General features: G+C 40.7%; 1 protein-coding gene across 1 annotated transcript in view; it reads right to left on the reverse strand.

Annotated features, from left to right (window-relative positions):
• Positions 1 to 2363: 2363 nt before the first annotated feature.
• The window catches only part of PTPRM (protein tyrosine phosphatase, receptor type, M), a gene marked incomplete at its 5' end in the record, with an annotated part of 100547 nt that continues 80755 nt past the window's right edge, over positions 2364 to 22155 (reverse strand). The window contains 9 exons of the mRNA XM_010290682.1: positions 2364 to 3261; positions 7594 to 7729; positions 10352 to 10515; positions 12282 to 12407; positions 16084 to 16215; positions 18571 to 18744; positions 19211 to 19360; positions 19950 to 20085; positions 20369 to 20523. Of these exons, the coding sequence (XP_010288984.1) occupies positions 3208 to 3261; positions 7594 to 7729; positions 10352 to 10515; positions 12282 to 12407; positions 16084 to 16215; positions 18571 to 18744; positions 19211 to 19360; positions 19950 to 20085; positions 20369 to 20523 (1227 nt within the window). The remainder of the gene's footprint in view (positions 3262 to 7593; positions 7730 to 10351; positions 10516 to 12281; positions 12408 to 16083; positions 16216 to 18570; positions 18745 to 19210; positions 19361 to 19949; positions 20086 to 20368; positions 20524 to 22155) is intronic.

A 22155-nucleotide genomic window follows, 5' to 3' on the forward strand; every position in this document is an offset into this window, starting at 1 on the left:
AGGGACAGATACCTCCACGCAATCACCTCTCTCACCATTCCCATTGCTGCTCTTTTGGAAAAGCTTAGCAAAAATCATCCACTGCAAGTGCCGGAGGGATTATGAATTTGGCAAATCATATGGCTAATCATTTGAAGTGTCTCTTTATTCATTTATGTACGTCTTGTCTTATATACTGGGGATCGAAGAAATCATCCCTTCCTCTGTTCCTCCCAAACTAGGACTGATGTCTCTGTGAATCCTGCAGCTGTACTGGGCTTGTAATTGTGTAACTTTTAGGAGGAGGGAGGCTGGTTTATGAACACTTGAAATGGCTGTCACTGCTGTTTTCTAAAATGCCACCCTCTAGGTAACTTTCATAAGGTCCATGCTGCTTCTTGTATACCTGCCTCCCATGTTCATCTCTTCTTTCTGCTCATTTCTGATTCCTTAGGCTTCCTCTATTCCTGGCTCCTGAAGTCCTCATCTGTTTTTTCTTCTTGACAGAATATTGTTTTACCTAAGCCTGGATTTCTGTGTCATTTGTATTGATTGACAGCTGTAGTATGAAAGTGAGGACACATCTGCTTGCTGTGCTTCCTTTAGATGGCTCCCGCTTTAAGGCATTGTAATTCACAGAACGCCTTTTGGGACAACATCACACGGACTCTGTAACACGGGTTTGACTATGCCTATGTCAGAAGAACAACAAAAAAAAAGTCATACCAACAGTAAACCAGTAAGAAACACTATAGAACTCCCTCCTCCTTGTCTCCTGCCCTCGCTCATCTCCCAAGACCTACCTGTGCAAAGTATGTCTGCAAGAGTGTTTTCAGCATCTGAAACAATGTCTGGGAGACACTGGCAGTCTCCCTCCTTGGGAGAGATTGCCATGATTCTTGCTGCATTTCAGTAAATCTCATTTACATGTGGGATCACACTGCTTGCACCGCCTTCTGCCCTAGGGTTCCTTCAGCACGCTTATCTCTCTGTCTTGTACTTCTTGAAAGCATCAGGAAATACTGGACACATACTTGCCTATTTCAATACATGGTGGAAATCCAATTTTAGTGTCCCACAATTACTCCAAAGCAGCAAGCCTGGCTGGCATACCTGGTCTGTCAAGCTGGTTGTGAGGAATATGATGCTAGAGGTTTGGATTTTGTTTCCTAACACTAAGGTTTCCCAATGAATCACAGCGTTTCCTGCAACAGGCTGAAGCGCCATAGGGTTTATCCAAGGACCATCATCCTCCTCAGGGCTGGAGTTGTTTTTCCTAAGTTCTTCAGTACCTCTGTGCAATTTATAGCAATGGCTGGTAGCTGCCAGCTACATTTTAAAGTGATTTTAAAAGAGATGCTTCCCAGCTGCAGAGGAAGCCTATCCTTGCGTCTTCGTATCTGAATTTTGCAGTGGTTTTGAGTGGGCAGTTGACAAGCTGTGAGTCATTCTGTCCAAGCTGGATCTCTTAGATTTAGAGGCTCTCAAAACATTTTGACTTTGATACATTTCTTTAGCTCTGTCCCCATCCCAGACGGCTAGCACAGTAAAAGGATCTTCTTAAGGACTGAAATACCGTGCAGTTTGCCGCTTTTTTGCATCGGGTTTCCATATAGCTTTGGAAGGCTTCCGTGCTGAGCAGCTGCTCTGTCTGCAATGTCTCCTTGATACTGCCGGGTGAAAGAAAAATCTGTAATTCCAGCGGACGTTGCAGCAAGCCATTGCTGGCTCATTCCCCTTCCTCGCTGCTTCGCTGCCGCGCTTCCTGCGTCCATGAACATGAGGCAAGTCCCAGGCTGGTCAGACACGGCTGAATGCCCGGGAGACAGGGGAACCGTCCAAATGCCGTGGAAGTGCAGTGCAGCCATTCTCAGGACAGGCAAAAGCTTTAATGATGTAAACTCGTCCGCTGGCAGAACTGGTAACAGCCCTAGTAACGGAGCAGTTTTACTCGCTTTTTAACTCCCCCCGTCATTCTAGTATTGGTATCTTGAACATGAGGAACCACTTCCCCCGCACAGCAGTCATTCTCCCCAAGAAGAAACGCACCGTCCCCGCTTTCGCAGCAGCGGACAGAGAGCGACTGGCAGGGCGTGCCCAGGGCTGCAGAGGAACGCTGTGCCAAGACTGAGTACCGCAAGCTCGATGTCATCTCTTCTTCACACGGCAGGACAGTTGTCACGTTCTGTATTTGTGCACGTGCGCCTTTAAACGTACAGTTCACCTCTTTTATGCATTGGCACGGCACACCTCGCTATTGGCTGGATCAACGCTGGATCACACAATAAATACGCTCTGGAGGTAGCTCGGTATCTACATGAATTATCTGAAAAGAGGCTTAGCTGAAGGCACTCAGATGCCAAGAGATATTAAATTAAACGAGATTTTATCATGTATGTAATTATTTATTGAGCTGAGAATCCATACAAGGTAAACAAATGTTTACACTATCATACAGTAAGCATTTCCAGGGCTTAATAAAAATGATTGTCACTCACTGTGCTTCACAAAAAAATTCATTTTAATGAATAAATAATTTGATGAAATCAAAAAATATTTACAATATAAACAAATGAAAAAGCTTTGGATATATTAATCTGAGCATCCTGTATTTTGCATTTTCTAACTGTATCTCTATCAAGATTCTCTCTCTGAAATGGTACAAAGTGGATAGAAATTACAACTCAACAAAGTCAACATGATTTGGTACGTGTCTTTCCATTAGTTCAGGTAAGCTACATATGATTCATTTATTATGCACGCGTTAGAATACAAATATAACTAAAATCATATATTATCAAAATGCCAGACAGCATTCTCCACAGAACAGAAATGTACACTAGGCTGTGACAATAACTGAGAATCACAGGCAACGAAATATAACAGAAAAGTACAAATTCCTTCATAAGAATATAATTGTGCTCTCTTATTTACCAGAGGACTATGCTGCTTCACCACATCAATGGCTATGTATGAATACAGTGTTCAACAACTGCCATGTGGTTTGGTGTACGTTCATATGGGTGTCAAGCAGCAGCATTGTAGTGGGAAACGGGCAGTGCAAGCAGTTTTATAGACATATTTTCGGGCTCTTAAAAAGAGCCAATTATACAAAGCAGTATAAGCATAACACTGAGAAGTCTTCATCTCATTTACACAGATATCATGAAGCGACTTGCTTTGTTTGTGGTGGTGAAAGGAGGAACTTTGTCTGTGCTATTTATGCAATCAGCCAGAATTCAAGTATTCCAAAGCCACTTCATAGCAGAATTTGTATTGATCCTGAAAAATCAGAAGAAAACCACAAAGTCAGTTATTGAATGAGCTTAATTAAGGGGATCGATATTTCTCTTCTGCTAAAATTATTTACTACCAGCTGTTGTCAGTGGGAACCAGTTTGCAAATCCAATTTATATTCAGATGAGAAAATCTTTATATTAAACAGACAATAGACACTACACAGTAGCTTATGGCACTGCTCATATTAGATGCGTATTTGGTCGCTCTAATACACTTGCATGAGAAAAACTGACTACACATAAGCAAATTGACTTGCAACCCTTCTGTCACCTGTCAAAATGCTCATGTAGCACTTTACCAGAATTGGAGGTATTGAAATTCCTCCCTGGAAGTGTTTATCTAAAATAGACCCAGTGTCTAGTACTTCCCAGATGGTAACTTTTATTTTAATGTCGTTCATACACTTGCTAATTTCAGGGCAAGAGCTGCTTACTGTTCCCCCTTTACGTGCAGCGCAAACCCACGGCTAAATATTGTCCTCTCCCAGCGCAATAGGTCTGTAAGATCAGGCTTGAGCTAAATTAATTGGATTCACTCCAATTAATTTTTAGCAATTAATGGTGACGCGTAAGTTAGGCTCCTAACAGCTCTTCTGTTACCCAGTCTAAGTTTTCAGGTGCCAATCCTGTGCTTCAAACGCAGACCTGCTGGTTTTATTCGCCACTGCTTGGAAATGGGGCCGATCCCAGGGAAACCCCCTTCCCGTGGCATGGAAACCCAGCCTGCACCCTTCAGAGACGAAGGGTCGTGACTTCATCCCCTTCACACCTTCAGCGGTAGAGAGAGGCCAATGCTTTTGACTGACCCTTGCCCCCTCTGCAACTTTAAATGATGCAGTCACTGATGACTTCATAGTTTTGTGCGTGTACATGTATCCCTCTTCCCTTTTCGTTCTTGCTACTTGCAATATTTTGCAATACTACAATCATTTAAATGAAACAAAAAAGCTGAGAGAAATGGTAGGTGCGGGTTCCCCGATTCCAAGTGCTCCGGCTTCTAAAAATTCAGCTTGGGAATACCTGCCAGTTTAACAACTATTTCTACCACTGAAATGCCTTTTTCTCTTATGCACCTTAATCAATTAATGAACGATACCTGAGCACGTACTGCTAAACAGTAACAACAACAGAGTTAACCAGCTGACAGCGCTCAGCCTTCACCTTCCCAACTTGACATGTAGGAAGATTAAAATTACACTTCAGATACATTCTCCTTTTCATCGAAGCAAACATTTTAAAGGATTAAGTCTGTTGTCCTGTGGTTGTGATTTTGGGTCACATTTCAGCTGGAGAGGAGAGTCCACCTTAACGTTTAAGAGACCAAATAAGATGACAACAATCAAAAAGCCCTTAACAAGCACAGACAATTTTGAAGTTCTTTTGATGAGAGCTGTCACTTCAAAAGAAAACAAATCTTAGGTGCATGTATCGCCTAAGTTATAAACGAATTGTATGAGGTTTTAAGATCCTGCAGGGTTCCATAAACTCCTGTGTCATCTTTGGAATGAGAAAAGAATAAAAAAGAAGAAAGGAAAGAAGGCATATTATGTAAATTATTCCTTTTATGCTTTTATTGCATATATGTTTCTAAATAAACGACAATTATTCTCTAACTACGTAACAGAGATCAAAACAACAGGTCAGCCACTCATCCATTTCTGTTTTTCCACGCTCATTTTGTGCTGATTTACTGATTCAGCAGAATAAATGTCATTTTTAGTAAACCCAATACCTGTCTTAAAGAGCAGACATATATTATTTCCCACTGTGTTCATTCATGTGTGTCCTTTGTACATTTTCATTATTCACTTGATGGTGGATCTTAAAAGTCTCTTTACATTAGCTAGCTTCAGAGAGGTATATTTATGGGTTTTTTCTAGGACACCTACTGGTAGTCCAATAACATTTATCACAGAACGCTTTGGGCATTCTGTAAGAGACATTTTGTAATACCATGTGTTACCTTTGTATGACGGCTGAAGAATTTTGTAGATTTCCATATTGTATAGATGTGGCATTGAGATTTTTACACTTGCAGGAAAACCAGTTTTCAATGAATGAAATTAAGAGAGGACTCGCTAAGTGTGGAATGTAAATATTGCCATTCGTCTAGTCAGAAAGTGCGTAACAGGTTTTGATAAAGCAGGCTTGAAACTATTTTTGTGAAATACTGTTATAATTCTGAGCATTTCACCTTTTATCACAGTATTTTACAAAGGCAGATGAACATTATTCTCATTTTTCAGACAGGGAAACTGAGGCAAAGACACATTAATAGAAGAAAGGTCATAAAGGATAAAGTCAGTAACAGGATCAGGAAAAGCACTCAAGTGTCCCGATTCCCTTTTACCATGAAACAATCTACATGGAAATTGAAACCTTGGTAATTCAAATATTTGTTCCTACAAAGTAGCAGACCATGACTGAAGAGATGTAGTTCTAACTCTGCTTTGTCAGTGAATTACGTGATAACGGGGAAAATCCTGATCATCCCCTGCCTTCGTCCTCTATCTGTAAAATAAGGAAAACAATACCAATCTCCTTCACAACTGCTTTGAAATCTCCTAATTAAAAAGGCCTTACAAGACCTCAGTGCCATCCAGACATTCTCAATAACATCCCCTATTTACTAAAAGCTATTTTTATATTCTAAAATAATACATTTAGCTTTTGATTAAAAAAATTCTCTGCTGAAAAATGGAGACAGCTGTCTGACAAATCTACACCTGGAGAACTGTCACAAATGGGAATTTATAGAGAGCATTTTCTTCAACTGTACATCTTCACATTGGTATTTTTCTTTTTATTTCTATAAAATAAATGAATAAGAGATCAGTGAGTTCTGTGGACTTAAGCTCTGGGAGAACAGAGAACAGCAGGCCTGCCAAGTCTCTATCCAACCTATACTATCTGAATGAAGAAGTAGGACATTTTTCTTAATATCTAGGAAATAAAAATGTATGGTTCTCAGCATGATGAGTCTCCTCCTGAGAATATAAACTAGAGGAACAGGAGCCAACTAAGCTGTTCCCTCCCACCACTGCGAAAGCTTGATAGTTTCTCACTGATACAAGATTCACAGTTCCACGTTGCTGGCTCACAGCCCCGTGGTGCTGCTTGTAAACTCTCTCCTCGCTTTGCACATCTGGCAACATCTGGCTTTTTTCCATGAGCCTGGCCACAGCAGGGTCTAGGGAAGGATCTGGCACTTCATAGGTAGGCTAGATGAGAGCACTGCGACAGACGAGGCGGTGGGAGCCGTCCTCCTATGGGACAGATGAGGCGCAGTGGTGGTGAAGTGGATGGCCCAACGGTACACCAGCCTGAAAGCCCCACTCTTCCCAACAGAAATTCCTGCTTTCTGCCCATTCGCCAGAGCGTTTCCCAGCCAGATCTCATCTCAGAGGGACATCTCTTCTAAAATTACAAGAGGCTGGACCAGCTCTGTGAGATGCCTCCTGCCTCACCCTGAGCACTCTCTAGAAAAGGTGCTGAAGTATGACCCAACCTTGTTTAACCAGAGCTTGCAAAATCAGCTCAGATTGGTTTAGCATCCCTGAAGCTGCCCAGATGCTGCTTCCTCCTGCCTACAACGCTAAATTCATACAGCTGCCTCTTAAGCAGCCACCTCTACAGCAGGATGTTGTAAAACAGTGTCTTTTATAGCCCGAGCTTCAGAATAGGGTATCACGCTACACCCATCTCCAAGTGCAGAACTACACGCTGGAATGTAAGAACCTGCTGGTTTAAGCTGTTCTGCAGCTCTTGTGGCATAGCAGCTGGCACTTCAGCAACTCTCCATTTTAGAAAAAAAATGCTCATAAAACACGCTCTAGGAAAATAATTGCACATGGCCCCTTGTTTCTGAACTTCTTTAATCTTTCTATGAGATAGAGCAACCATAATTAAATGCAATATTCTGGATGTCAAACTGAAATTCATGGCTTTGATAAATATTAGGCGATTAAGCTATTTATAAAATATATAATTTGAAAATCTGGCATTTCATTTTACATAACTATTATTTCTACCATGCAAGGGCTGCTCTCCACTTGGCTCAGCCTGCTAGAAAAGAAAATTAATAAGGATGTTCGGCTGAAAGTTTAAAACTCTTAAAAATTCAAATGGAGACAAAGTCTCCTTGGGAAGAAAGCAGTGTAAAAATACTCTTACAAGTGAAGTGACTTCATTATCCCCTTTGAAAATGACTTGCTTGCTTTGTGAACAACTCCCACTGCAAATCTTGGAAATCTTATTGAGTCTTCTGAGAAAAAGAAACATTTTCTATTTAGCGGTGCAGTTAAAAAGCTCATACCAGAAGGTCCACCATGTTAGGCTTATTATTCCTCAGTGTCTTCACAGCATGGAATACATCAACAGCCCTCTGATGTCGAAGCATTTCACAAACAATACTGATTGCACAAAAAGTCCCACTGCGGCCACCTCCATTCCTACAATAAAAATGATAAAATGGCTCAGTTACAATTGATTCTACGTTACAAGTTCATACAGCACCGGGGTGGCTACGGAAGGCATGAGTTCCGGTAGGGAGAAACCACAGAACGTTGGTGCCCCACGAAGGCTGCCAAAGTCTAGGCAGAACACGATTTTTAATTGGAATTAATGGGCTGAAAGATCTCAAAGCTATGATTCAGAATTCAGCAGGCTGAAAGCCTGGAGGGAAGTGAATGGTTGAGTTTTGCACCACCCTTCAGCAAACACTTGATTCAGCACAAAGAGGATGCTAAAGTAAGGACAAGGTACTTTTACATTCAGTTCAACAACCCGGTGCACTGTAAACGCACAAGGTTGCAATGAGCATCAGGCCTGGAAATATTACAGAGGAAATGGATCTTTGAGTTCTTTTATTCCAGATCCTGGTGCCTTCCTCCTGGACCCAAAGGCGTTTCGGAGGAACAGCAAAATCGCCGAAAACTCTCTTTTGCAGGAGCCGTTTGGTGACTGCACGTGTGGCACGGCACGAGGTGGTGCTGCCATATTCCCCTGGCTGATGCGCTCACCCCCGGCAGCAGGCGGAGGGGCTGGCGGCACGGCAACGACTGCTTTTAAAAGTGGATGTATTCCCCCTCCGCCCACAGTACCAGAGGATGAGAACCCGAAGTGACTTGCTAACAAAGAAGCCAGGCACAAATGTTCAATTGCATGATCAAGTACAGTATTTAATAATACTTTATCCCCGATTATTTTTAATCTTTAAGAGAATCTCTTTCTTTCTGGAAACCCTATTATTTCTACAGCTATTCTAATCAGAAGCTTTAGGCTGCGCTTCACCGAAAATAATAAACCTTAATAATTACCAGAGCGCAGGCTAGTTAGGTAGCAGGTCTTTCAAACCAGCTTCGCAAATGGTTGATTTTCAAAGGAAGCTACAATGTCGCACATCTGTCATATCCAGGCAGTATGAAAAGAATGCTCTCTGCTGCCAAAACATTGCCTGATATTGTGGGACTCTTTTGAGAATTTTAATTAAAATAAAGTCATTTAAAAGGATTATATTTGAGCTTTTTTTTCTTTACTGCCTGGAAGTGACGCATGTGTGATGTTGTACAACTATTTAATATCATCAGCCACCTCAGAGATAACAGTAATTTGCACTTCAAAAGGGTCTTTTCAGCTAAAGATCTCAAAACATTAATTAATCACACTGCACAATGCTCCTTTGATGAAAGTATTATTATCCCCATTCTACAGATGGGGAAACTGAAGAGCAACGACTTGTTTAAGGTCAGTGATAGTAGGAATTATTAATACACTCTTAGATTTTCCTCTATAGTTCTAACATTCAGTAACTGCAAACTAGACATCAGGAAGTTATCGTCTATTCTTGGCTCCTGACTTCTGAAAACACGTTAGCATGTGCTCTTCCCATTAGCATGTCCCCTCTCCATCATGACAGCATCTTTAAGCAGATATTTAGAGGAAGATGCATACAACTTCAAGCACTTACGACTTGGTTTCAAAAGAGTGGCTACTGCTGAGGGTGAACGGCATGTACAAGTATTAAGCCCTATCAAGAGGAGGATGGTGGCAGAGTGGATAAGCACCTGCAGCAGTGGCGCACAAATGTGCTCCAGCTCTGGAGCCCTCAGCACAGGAAAGACATGGACCTGCTGGAGCGAGTCCAGAGGAGGGACACAAAAATGATCAGAGGATGGAACAGCCTTCTGATGAGGACAGGCTGAGAGAGTTGGGGTTGTTCAGCCTGGAAGAGAACAGATCTCTCCGGGGAGACCTTATTGCAGCCTTCCAGTACTTAAAAGGGGCTTATAGGAAAGATGGGGACAAACTTTTTAGCAGGGCCTATTGTGAGAGGACAAGGGGCAATGGTTTTAAACTAAAAAAGAGCAGATTTAGACTAGATCTAAGGAAGAAATTTTTCACAATGAGGGTGGTGAAACACTGGCACAGGTTGCCCCGAGAGGTGGTAGATGCCCCGTTGTCCTGGCAACTTTCAAGGTCAGGTTGGCCAGGCTCTGAGCAACCTGATCTAGTTGAAGATGTCCCTGCGCATTGTAGGAGGGGTTGGACTAGATGACCTAAGTGTCCCTTCCAACCCAAACTATTCTATGATTCTACGAAAGGTCACATGAGGACAAAAATATATACTTTTATTAGAGAAAGATAAGGCAATTAAAGCATCATCATAACTGGTCTATTGCACCACTATTACTTCTGTGCTTTATTGTCTGGATGAGGAATTACTTCCTCCAATACTACTAATTTTTAGAGTCCTTACCTGTAGAAATAAAAAGTACATTGTTCTGAAGGTACAATTTTGATTTACTTGGAATAAATATGCACATTTCTATCTGCAAAAGTTAACTTGTACCCACCACCTTTTCACATGGGTCTACCAAGGGACAGAGAGGGGAACTCATGAATCTACATAAAAAAATATACAATTCCTCTTGTATTCAAAGCTTTTAAGTAAGCAGGAGTATTATTTATTCAGTTCCAGATTAGACGGATACCTCTTCACAAAAGTTTTAAAACCTGGCACAAATTCTGTAACAGTATTCCCTTCCTTTCTCTCTTCCGCTTCGAGTACTTACAAGCAATGTACAACTGTGCGTCCCTCTCCTCCGTTGTATTCTTCCTGCCACTTCTCCACTTGGCGGATGAGCTTCAAGAAGGAGCGTTTAGAAACTGGAGTGTCTCTGTACATGGGCCATCCCAGGAACTGGAACTGCTGCACCATCCGATAACCATCTTGGGGCTGTAGAGATTCAGAGAGCAAGCAGGAAAAAGTAACAGCATTTTTTTTGGTATGTAATTTAGATATTTGCATCAGTGAAGAAAGTTGTTCAAGCAGATCACAGCTGACAAACTACTAATGTAATTTCAACTGCCCTTGAGGAGTTACGACTTTTAATTTCCAACAGAGTTATTGGAACAAGAGGTTTTAAACAGAGTGCTATACAAACAGACTAGAATAGAGCAATGGTACAGCTGCAGGATCAAGCAAATAATTAATTAATATCATAGCAGGAACTTGGTAGCAAAGAGGGAGCTGCAACACAACTTCAATAACGCATCTTTTTTTTTTTCATATGCTTCGGCATTTTGAAGAATGTTTGCGTGCTTCTATCTTTTTTTACAAGAAAGGTCAAAACCTCTCAAGGTATTTTGAAGCAGGAAACATTTAAAAAACCAAACAAAACCCTCAGATTTTTCCGGCTTATAAAAACTCTAACTACATTTTATTTTATTGTGTGCTACTGCAGCAGTCAGAACCCCTCTGGTGAAGCATTACTGAACAGTTGCTTTATGGTGATTTAAAATAAAAAAGGAGCATAGAACAAATGTTAGTGGCAGAAAATTAGAGTCCTTTGAAAAGGGCATAAACACACACATGAAAACTGTTTTTGTAATCTAGGATTGGCCACTTTCACTTCTGTGCAAAGTGAGGGCATTTTCGTGCCACATCTAAAATGAGCAACACACAGAAATGTTGACATTACAATTTTTCTCTAGAGCAAGAGGTAATAGAGAGGAGGTAAGATTAACAAGATAAGGGAATAAACCAAAGTGGATGCAGCATTAGGTATGTTCTTCAATGGGTTTTGTCTGCTTTATGTCAAAATTTGGAATATACTGATTTCCTGGCCAGTTTCTTTCGGCTGATGGCCCCTTCTCTCCTGACCACATCAGCCAGACCCAGCGCTTTGTGTTTTTACGTTGCCCCATTTACTGTGAATGCAAGGCCTTCATATATTAAAGAAGTATCTTGAAGCTTACCATCTGCTTCCCGGTTTGGGTATTAGCATGTTTTTGGGTGTGTTTTTGGAGTTGTTCACTGCCCTGAATGCTACCGGAACTCAAGGCAGTTCCTGACTGTTCTCAGCAGGGAGTGCTGCTTATTCCTAGCTAAGGCTCTTCGGGGATCAATACCAGCCCATTGCAGAGGCTCCCTCCGTCTGAATGGGAAGAGATGTCTTGTTTGTGGGGGAATCTTTTTTCCACTCAGCTTGAGAGACATCCTCGTTTAGTCTTCTGTCAACTTTATGGGAGCATAAAGGCTGGATATGAGAACGTACTTGTCCCTCTGAAGTGCTTACATATATTATGAAGTGTGATTAGTGGGACAGGATCTTCACTAAAAGCCTGGGACTGGTATTGAAAAACATGCCTAGCGCTGGTGCACAGCTTTCTTCGCACGACACCGAACACAAATATGCAAGATGGCTGATTTCAAACTGTTGAAAACAGCACTGATTTCAGCATTTCTTGGCTACCATACACTCTGAATACTGCATTTATTTCATTTGCATTTAACACACTTGAGATATGCATTAAAACATTTTTTACTTTAATTAAACATTTTTTCTTATAATGGTGTGAGTCAGTATTGCAACATTGCTTTCGAATAAATAAGCTGAAAAATGAGAATGGTTTTATGTGAGTTTAACTTTCATTTTTTGTGATTTGAGTAGAGTCAACTCATCTACTGAGACAAAATTATTTTGCAAATAACATCCTTACTCTGGCTGCATTATAAATTCGGAATATCCGGCTGATTATGTCTTCTTCTAAATCAGCTGATACAAACTCCACCTGAATAGGACCGTGTCGGTGTACTCCGTTTTCTGGCCAGTACTGAGGACACAGCTATAGAAGACCACAAACACAAAAGAACACAGTTAATAATTTTGAATTTCATGCTGCTTCAATATACTTTTTCTAGATTTTTCTGTGTGCTACATTTATTATCAGAATTCTCACACAGCATTTTCATAACGGTTCCAGCACTCTGCTTTTACTTGTGCGGAACAAGTTTAAACAAATGCCTCTTCACTTAACTGAACATGCTGCTGCTTGCTGCTGTACTCGCCAACCTCTGGTATTTGGAGTAACACATCTCTGACACTCAGTGTCAATTCTGCAATACATTATGACAAGACAGAGGGATGCTGCCAAATATTACCGTACCTTGGAGCCAGTGTAAAGCCTAGAGACCAAAGGCGCGGCATCTCCAACTGTCCTGAAAAGTTGGTAATAATTCAAGCCACATCAGAATGTATGCTTTATACTATGAAGTGTTATTCTCAAAACTCAGGACTTTCATATCTGTTTCACCTGTCACTGATGATATCAGCTAACATCAGCGTTGCTTTAAATTTGCAACAACTGTTCAACTTCATCTTATGAATGTCACCTGAAAATAGTAATTACGCTTTCTTTGGTGCTCAGAAAACATTACTCCTAGGTATCTAAAGATTACAAACTAATATTGCCATTATCTTGCACACTTTTAGTGTCTAATAATATCACGATGGCTTAATCCAGGAACAAACTATCATCTGTGTTAATCCTTTAAAGATTAAATCAACACTTTGCAAGGAGATTTTTGAAGTTAGACTCTGCTTGTCCTTTTTTTTTACATAAAGACCCTAATGTTTTTTTTCAGGGATATTTACAGCAGTTCAAGCATGTAGCTTTTGCAAGCATTCACCAAAATTAAGTATGTACTCATAAAATTTTGTTTGCTTGCAGAAGCACTGATGTCATATTTGGAACTTTATTTCATTCAGTAAAACAGCTGTGGTCTTCATTCTGCTGCACTGCTGCTGGTGATCCAGAGCTGAGCTGACAAATCACATTTACTCCAGATGTTGTTTTGCATTTCTTATAACACTTTTTCCTCAACAAAGCCATTTAGAGATGACTACATTTTAGGAAAACATAATCATTTACTACATCAATCAAAAAAGAACAGGGTCTGATTTGCAGAAGTTCACTTTAACAAGTTAAAACCAGAAATCTCAAGTAGGAACATATATTTTCATGTATTTTCACCCCCCCCGGATTCAGTTTGCTGAACAAATTACTTTCCAAACATTGTCTAAATCTTACACACACTTTTATTATGAAATATGCTGGAGTACCGGATAGCAAAATAAAATACTGACTGTGCTGGTTGTGGCAGGGGTAGGATTAATTTTCTTCACAGTAGCCAGCATGGGGCTGTGGTTTGGATTTGTGCTGAAAACTGTGTTGATAACACGGGGATGTTTTCGTTACTGCTGAGCAGTGCTCACACAGAGTCAAGGCCTTTGCTGCTGCTCACACCACCCCACCAGCGAGCAGGCTGGGGGTGCACGGGGAGCTGGGAGGGGACGCAGCCGGGACAGCTGACCCCCACTGACCGAAGGGGAATGCCACATCATATGTCACGCTCAGCATGTAAAGCTGGGGGAAGAAAAAGGCGGGGGAGGGGGGCATTTGGAGTGATGGCCTTTGTCTTCCCAGGTATCTGTTATGTGTGATGTTGCCCTGCTTCCCTGGAGATGGCTGAACACCTGCCTGCCCGTGGGGAGTGGTGAATGAATCCCTTGTTTCGCTCGCTTGTGTGCGCAGCTTTTGCTTTCCCTGTTAACCTGCCTTTATCTCAACCCACGCGTTTTCTGACTTCGACCCTTGCGCTTCTCTCCCCCGTCCCAGCGGGGAGCAGCGAGCGAGCGGCGGCGTGGGGCTCAGCTGCCGGCTGGGGCTAAACCACGACGCTGACATGCATGCAGCTGATGCCGATGCCAGCGCTCAGATCATTTGACATGTGCACAATTTAGTTCACGTCTTTCAAATACACAGAAATACTGTTCTAACAGATCTTTGAAAAACGCCTAAATTATAATACGCAGAGCTGTTTGCTGGAGTTGTTTTAGGAAGCCAGTATCTTCAGGTTCTAAAGAAACCAAAAGCATTTAGGTCTGCGCATTTTGCATGCATGTGATGCTAGCGACTCTCTTTAAGCCAGAGTCACTGTGAAGGGCTGAATTTAATTTCCCTATAGAGCATAGCGATCCACATATAAATTGTAATACCTAAACAGAACTGTAAACACTCCATATATACATAAATAATAATGCTAACAGTAATTATTAATAAATCTGAATGTAATGCGTGTTTTTAATAAGCTCTACCCTCTCTCCACTTCTGTTTGCTCTGAGGGTTTTGTGATTTATTCCTAATGAAAAGACTGTTACTCACATTAGAGGGAAAAGGTTTAACATACTGCAGAGGCAGGTGCATTAACTGCATATCCCAGTGGCTTTTAAAAGCCTGTGAGGCTAATAAAGGCTTGAAATAGCCATGCACTATTGTAAATTCAAAACACAGCCTACAAATTAAAAAAACTCTGTTCAGCAGCCCCTAACACTCTGACTCCCTTGAGTCTTTCCTTATTCACTCAGAAAATAATCTTAGACTCATGAATAAAAGTTTTGTCTTTCATTTCTATTTTTCTCCCTATAGACACTTAAGGGCTTGGAATCAGAAATTCAGTCTTTAAAATAGTGTGTGGAATTTCTACACATTCCTTTGAAAGACAAAACGGAAGATTAGTATGTTTTAAAAACAAATTCTTCATGCTAAAAAGAAGCAAGAGGAAACATTTTTTCTAAATATGTACAATACACAGCAAAGCAAAAAAGATCCTTGATCTTATCAAGAATAAAAATGACATGCAGTCTGCCATAATAAATAAAAATTGCTCTTAACTAATAATTAGCAAATATTTACATATTAAGAATCCAGATTACCACCACATTATTCCAGCAGACGTCTGGTGCAGCTTGTTGGAACCAAGGAAATTATATCCGTGTAAAAACTTGGAATTGCGCAGTTGCCAGCCAGGCTCTAGGATGCTTAGTGATTAATGCTAGTGATTAAATTGCCAAATCAGTAGGTACGGTTTTCCAATTTTCTAAAGAACATGTACAGCATGCACAACTCTTTTGTAAGGTAATTACATTCCCCCGTACACTTTGTTGTCCTGTTTTCTATTCTGAAGGATGCTTAGTCTCCAATCTTGTTTAGTTCCTATCTCCTTGCTAACAATGTCACTTTGTGCCAAACATAACACAGATTTTCACACTGGGAACACCTATCCCCTGGTAAACAGACCAAGGTCATTGACCTGTTTCAGGCAAGCTAATGAATAGCTGTTGGCTTCTGTTTATGACTTTTGGCTGTTATTAGTGTGTTTGAGACTTGAGTCAGAATTCTACAACCATCATTTTTGGTTTTTAGCAGCTTTTCCCAAAGCATGTTTTCTTATCAGAATAAATTATGGGTGCATGCACTTATGTGTGTTTACATTAACATTTTGGTGGAGAACCTGCTGATGGTCTGATTTATTCCTCTACAAATCAATTTTTTAGTATGTTAGTATATAATGTTGTTTTATAAAACTAATCATGTCCTAAAGCTGTTCTGAAGCCCACATCTGCTGAAATGCTGAGGCACTAGTACTCCTCTGTTGACTGGAGCAGTTTTCTGGACTTACTTGTGCTGGATCAACATCATTTAGCATAACTATTGAAGTGCAGTGATAATCTAGGACCAGTCTCCAGAAATCTTTGACAGTATTTGGTAAGGGATGCTGCGTAACTATAAAAGCTGATGGTTGCTTGTAGCTCTGCAAAGAAATAACAAGAGATGGTGAGAAGAATGGTAAAAGATAAAAATCCATTTAGCAGAATGCCAGTCATAGCCCCAAAGCTTTGGGACTGAAAGCCTTATTTCTAGTTTCTGTGTAATTAATACATTGTTTTCAGCTCTTTCCCAAGATCTTATATGCTTCAAAGTTAATAAACTGTACTTAGGCGGAATATAATTTTTGCAGATATTATATTTCTAAAACTTATTTTATGCCATAGGCATAGAGTAAAATCATCAGAGGTTTTTGCCTCCAATGCAACTCCTAGAAAATTCTGAGCAACAGTTTTGTTTTGAGCTGTTAATGGACAGATTAATCTTGGCTGTCTGCACTTAGCTGTTAATTTGAGTGATGCCCATGAAAGGAAATATCTAGTTATTTTTCAGAAATATTGTTGAAATTCTGGTCTATCTGACAGTAGTGAGAATACCCAGGGGATAAAATTCAGTGCTCTTTGGGTTTTTTTTAGTACCAGAGTATGTTGTTGACTGAGCTGTTTGGTGGAACTGCTCCATTGTGAATCTCTTACTAATATTTTCAATTATGTCCTCCTGAGTGTTGAAGGCCAGTGTGGCCATACTGGGGCAGCTGGGAGAGGTTGCCATCGCCTTCATTAAAGGGGTGCAGAGAAGCCTCTACATGCACTGAACTAAAGTAGTTGCACCACTACAGAGATACAACTTTATCAGCTATTTGCATCTTTTTTTCAGAGACAGTCACTGAAGAGACCACAGAAAATTAATCCAATGTGTTTTGCGGTACAGATGAAGACATGTAAGACTTCAGTTCTTTGCTTTGGTTTCAGCAAAGTGCAACCAGCAGGTATCAACGCTGCTGGTACATCAGTCAGCTGCCTTCTATTCTACTGGTCCTATTTTGCTGGAAGTGGCATGCAGATGAGAGATGCTCGAAGGGCTCTCCGTTACTCCCTGACTCCCCAGCAGTTTCTTGGGGAAAATCATTCTCAAACTCATTCTAATACTGAATAATGAAAATTATGTTTGCTACCCCTTTTGCTTGAAGAGCTGTAAAAGCTTACATGAGGTGATCCAACTGCATCTCAGCTGACGCAAGTGGAGGGCATGAAACACATAATCTTGCCTGCTGGAGACTGGATGTTTAGAGAGGGACAAATGTCTGCTCTTCTCCTTCAGTGCAGGGATATTGCAGGAGCCTGGCTAAGGTGCTTCAGGTGGAAAGTGACCCAAGTCACCTCCTCCCTCAGATCCTTTCGCCCAGACACGCTTTTGGATCCAGCTCATTGTTTCAACAGTGAAGAAGGGAAGCATTTTCAAAGCAAATATTGAGGCACTGCTCTTTCTGAGCAGTACTTAATTTGCAGAACAAACCAGTACTGAACTCTCCGGGAAAGAAGACAATGTAATGGCCAGACTGTAAATTGCAGATCAAGGCAGCTTCGTTCTAGTATGAAATGTCATTGACCTGCTATGAGAACCTAGAGAAGTCACTTAAACTTTTGTTCTCAGTTTCTCAACACAGACAAACATAAAGGTAATACACTTACCTTTTCACAGGAGCGTTCTGAACTTAGGCTTATTTTAGCAAAATGATTTAAGAACTTGGACAGAAAGAAACGTGGAAACTGCGATAAACTGTTATTACTCTAGCTTTACTTTTCAAAAAGGCCATTTACAATGTGTTCATTCTTTGCTAACCTCTGTTTTCTTGTTGTTTATGTGTTTGACAACTGTAATTACTATAGCTTTAAATTGTCAAAGATAGGCTATAAATATCTACAGACTGTAAAGGCGGTTTAAGTGTCTTTTTACTGATATTCTATTAGCAAGATTAGAAATACCATAGATGCATTAGAAAAGAATTCCACACACACATGAAGAGGAACCATTCATTCAAACAGAAATAAATGGAAAGACTGAAGTAATGGCTTGTGTACTATCTTTGCTGATAGACAATTTTTTTTTGTTAATTACCATTTAAATTAGAAACCAAGGGGAACTAAAATATTGCTGCAAACCTTATTATCCTATTTAACTGCCACAGTGCCTTAATAGGTAACTCTTTTTTTTCCTAGGCCGGATGCTTAAAAATTCAAGCACTAGGGAGAAATTTAGACACGTTTCATCTATCAAAACTCCTTGACTTGCTCTCTGAGCATGGCTTTGGAACCTTGGCTGTGACATAACATATGTGGGATCCTAAATGTACTTGGGAGTTTAAAGATTTTGTGCTGTGTTTTTGGAAAACATGCTAGAAGGATTTCAGTTTTCTTATGCTGACTCCACTTTCTGGCATTGCTCAGTTTGGAGGGCTGCTTATTCCCTTTTTATTATTGATGATGTAGTGGAGACTTACATCCATCAGTGCAGCATTAATGTAGTTACTGCTCTCCCCATCTATCGTTATGAGGAAAGGCAGGCATCTGTCTGGAGGCAGAACATCCATACAGCGATTCTTTTCATGATTGCGTGGTAAAAGTGCTATGCTGCAGTCTTCTACACGCAGTGTCGGAGTCACCATATTTAAAGTCTTTCAAAAAGATAAATAAAACAGAAAAATTAACACAGAAGTGAAAGCATCCCAAAATATTTAAGAATAGATCAGCTCAGTGTTCAGTTTCAGTGGGAATCAATATGCAGAGAAATGAAAACACATCACAGTCAGCAGGGTTTGGAAGCAAAAAATCGTGGAAGCATACAGATCTGAAAAATAACCCCAAAGACAGCTGCAGAGTAACCTGCTTTCTGAAGAAAGGACAGTGGAAGGAATTGACATACTTCCCTTGAGTAAAAAGATTTAACTACTACTCTATTGCACTTTTTAATGATTTTGCATAATTCAGTAGCAATTAGTAACATGCTATTTTCCCTTTTTTTTTCAGTCTTTCCCTCCCAGGACTGGTCCAAAATTCACATGGTTATAAGCAAGCACTTAAGTAGAAGTCTTTAGTATAGCTGAACTGCATGGATACTAGGTACTGCTAGCCACAACTTACCCTAAATTCCTCTTTGATCTGGCTGGAGTTAGTTTGAGGATCCAGTTTATTCATTTCATAGTAAACAGACCTAACTTGAGAAGCTGGAATAGATGTGTCTCCACAAAGACAGGCTTCCAGGATAGCATCATGGATGAATACATACTGTTCCTGGTAAAGCAATTAGAATGATTACTGACATAGACAGCATACGGGATTAGTATTTTGGTAAATAAAATATCACCACTAATATGGTTGCCACTAATTCTCTTTGACTTTAGTGGCACTGAAGCAAGACTAGAAGTGACAGCACCAGTTCACAAAACTTTATGCCATTCATTTAGAAATTCATGTAAAAGGATTGTCTCAAACTAGTTACAAATATAAACAGAAGTGCAGTGACACTCTGTAATGAAAATCGGAATGTTTCTGGTTTCCTCATTCCTCTGCAGAATTCTGTAGGCATCATCACATAACTGAGCCTCAACAAGATGTACTCCAGAATGGATCCTTCCTGGAGAAGAAACACTCATCATTTTCATTTAAAAAAAAAAACAAAACATTGTGAACCTTAAGGCCAGCATAACTGGGCACTTGTTTGGGCAGCGGTTCTTCACATTTACGTGTGGATTGTTTTCTGCATATGATTGAATAAACTACCTTCTGGATGGTGCCTACCACAAAGCAGCTCTAGCTTTATGGGCCAGAAGAATATTTTTCTTGCAAAGTGTAAGGCAGTATTCCAGTAGATTAACAATACCTCAGTCTGCACCATGTTAACTCTCCGAGATCGAAGCTCTCTCACGCAGTTGTATATGTCTACAACGCCTTCTCTTTCTGCCATATCTAGCATGATGTCAATAACAATGAAACACCCGGTTCTGCCAGCCCCAGCACTAAAGTAAAAGAAGAGCACAGTTAATGTTCAGGAGTGTATTGGAAAATGTAAAATGCAAGGGTTCATCTTGCAGGTACTTAATGATTACTGAAATTAAGTCTTGCATTGCAGAATTTCAGACTCAGTTTTGCCATTCTTGTTTATATTTTAGGTATTACGTTCTTGTGGGTAGCGCTGCAGTGGCTCCAGCAACCTGTCTGGGGATTACACAGTCCAGGAGAAGCAAAAGTAGGTTCTGAGTTTAGTGGACAAGACAACGGAGGCATTACTGTTCTGCTTACCTGCAGTGCACAACCAGAGGGCCAGCGTTTGGTGGGCTCTTGGATTTGACCTGCCGTACAAATCCCAGCAGGCCTGTCGCATGGTACGGTACACCGTGGTCTGGCCAGCCAGTGAAGTGAAACTGCCGAATTTCTCGAATCTCATGAGCACCTCTCTGTTGAAAAGACAAGACAAGGGTTGAAAAAGAAAAACAAGCTGGAATGTGAAAGAAATTGTACGAGAGACATCGTAAGAATTTAACTTCAACAGCTTGAGCCTTTCTGAAAAACATTCACCTCCTACTAATACCCATATCTGTATAGACTGTTGGAGAGCTTTCTCATAGCAGGAAACCAAGTTCAACGGTTATAGATCAACTGGTTTGAAAGCCTTACAACAATTTAGCACCAGATTGGTTAGAAACTTTCAGCACAAGATAGACACTCTCCTCTACATTTAAGCACTAGGTTGCTTTGAAAACTGTGGCCTTAAGATGCATGCTATGATCACGGCACAGGTCAGCAGCAAGGCCATGAACACATAGCACAGATGGCACTTTTTTCCCCACTGCTTTCCACAGGAGTTTTGCTGCTGACTTCAGGGAACTACAATTTCAGCATAATTTTCCTTATCATTTGTCTCCTTCATTGGTCTGAAAGAAACAGCTGAATAGTAGGAAACCTTTTTGCACCTCCATTTTGCTGCGTTTGTAGCCCTCCGCATGCTCACCCTTCAAGTGTTCTGCCACAGTCTACAAGGACATGGATATGGTTAGACAGGTATGAATGAGAAGCTGATCGTGTAAGTAATTTCCCATGTGACTTTCTGGAGCAATCTGGATATTAGAGGTGTGTATGCTAAGTTTGATTTTCTTAGTGCTTCTATTTCCCCTTCCCGTCTGAAAATGTAGCTGCCAGTATTTTATTCTCATTAGAAATCCACAGACCAGAGGCCATCATACATATTTCATAAGCAAACAGTAAAATTATGACATATCATGTCTAGGCTGGACTAAATGTCAGTGATATTAATAACTGGTGGTATACAGTTTTTCCTCTTAAAGATGTATTTCCTCTCTTGAGCTGGTTTGCATATAAAAGGTCTAATCCTTTTTGCATAATGAAGTAATATAAACTTCCTAATTTATTCTAGTATGCAAGCTAAAAGTCTGGGATTTTCAATGGTTGAGAAATTTTGGCTGTGCCAGTGCTACATGACTGGAGTGGGCTTGGTGTATCTTGGAGTCCTGATGCTCCGACAGCTCAGGCTGGAGGGTCTGTGGAGACTGGGCATCTGCTCAGAGGAATATCCACACACATCTCCCTCGGAAACTGTGCCACAAAAAGGCAGGCAAGGGAGAAGATGAAGAGCGTATACCGAGGAGCTCACACCCTTGCAACAGAAATGCAATAAAACCAATTTTAAAACATATTGAAACCCAGGAACAGACAAAGTAATTTGCATTTTAAGTCAGTCTAGCAAACACATTCACATACAGTTTGGTCTCTGTACTCTGGGGGTTTTTGTGTTAGTTAACACAGCTTTTTGCTACTGTAAGCAAGGCCTCCATCTCCACAAATAGCTGTGCGTAGGTGGGGTATCCATGTCCCAAACACTTTTATATTGCTCGTAACAACTGCCCACAATCCCCTAAGAAACAAAGTTCCCATACAAAAAACAGCAGTGCCATGACTATACAAACTGAGGACTGAAAGGAGTACCCCACACAAATTCTTCGTGTTGTACGCAGCCTTGATTTGCAAGCAGCTTAGAAAAAGCAAACTGCCCCTCCAAAATAACGTGCCAA

Source organism: Phaethon lepturus, unplaced genomic scaffold (assembly GCF_000687285.1).
Source record: "Phaethon lepturus isolate BGI_N335 unplaced genomic scaffold, ASM68728v1 scaffold2567, whole genome shotgun sequence".
Lineage (NCBI taxonomy): Eukaryota > Metazoa > Chordata > Aves > Phaethontiformes > Phaethontidae > Phaethon > Phaethon lepturus.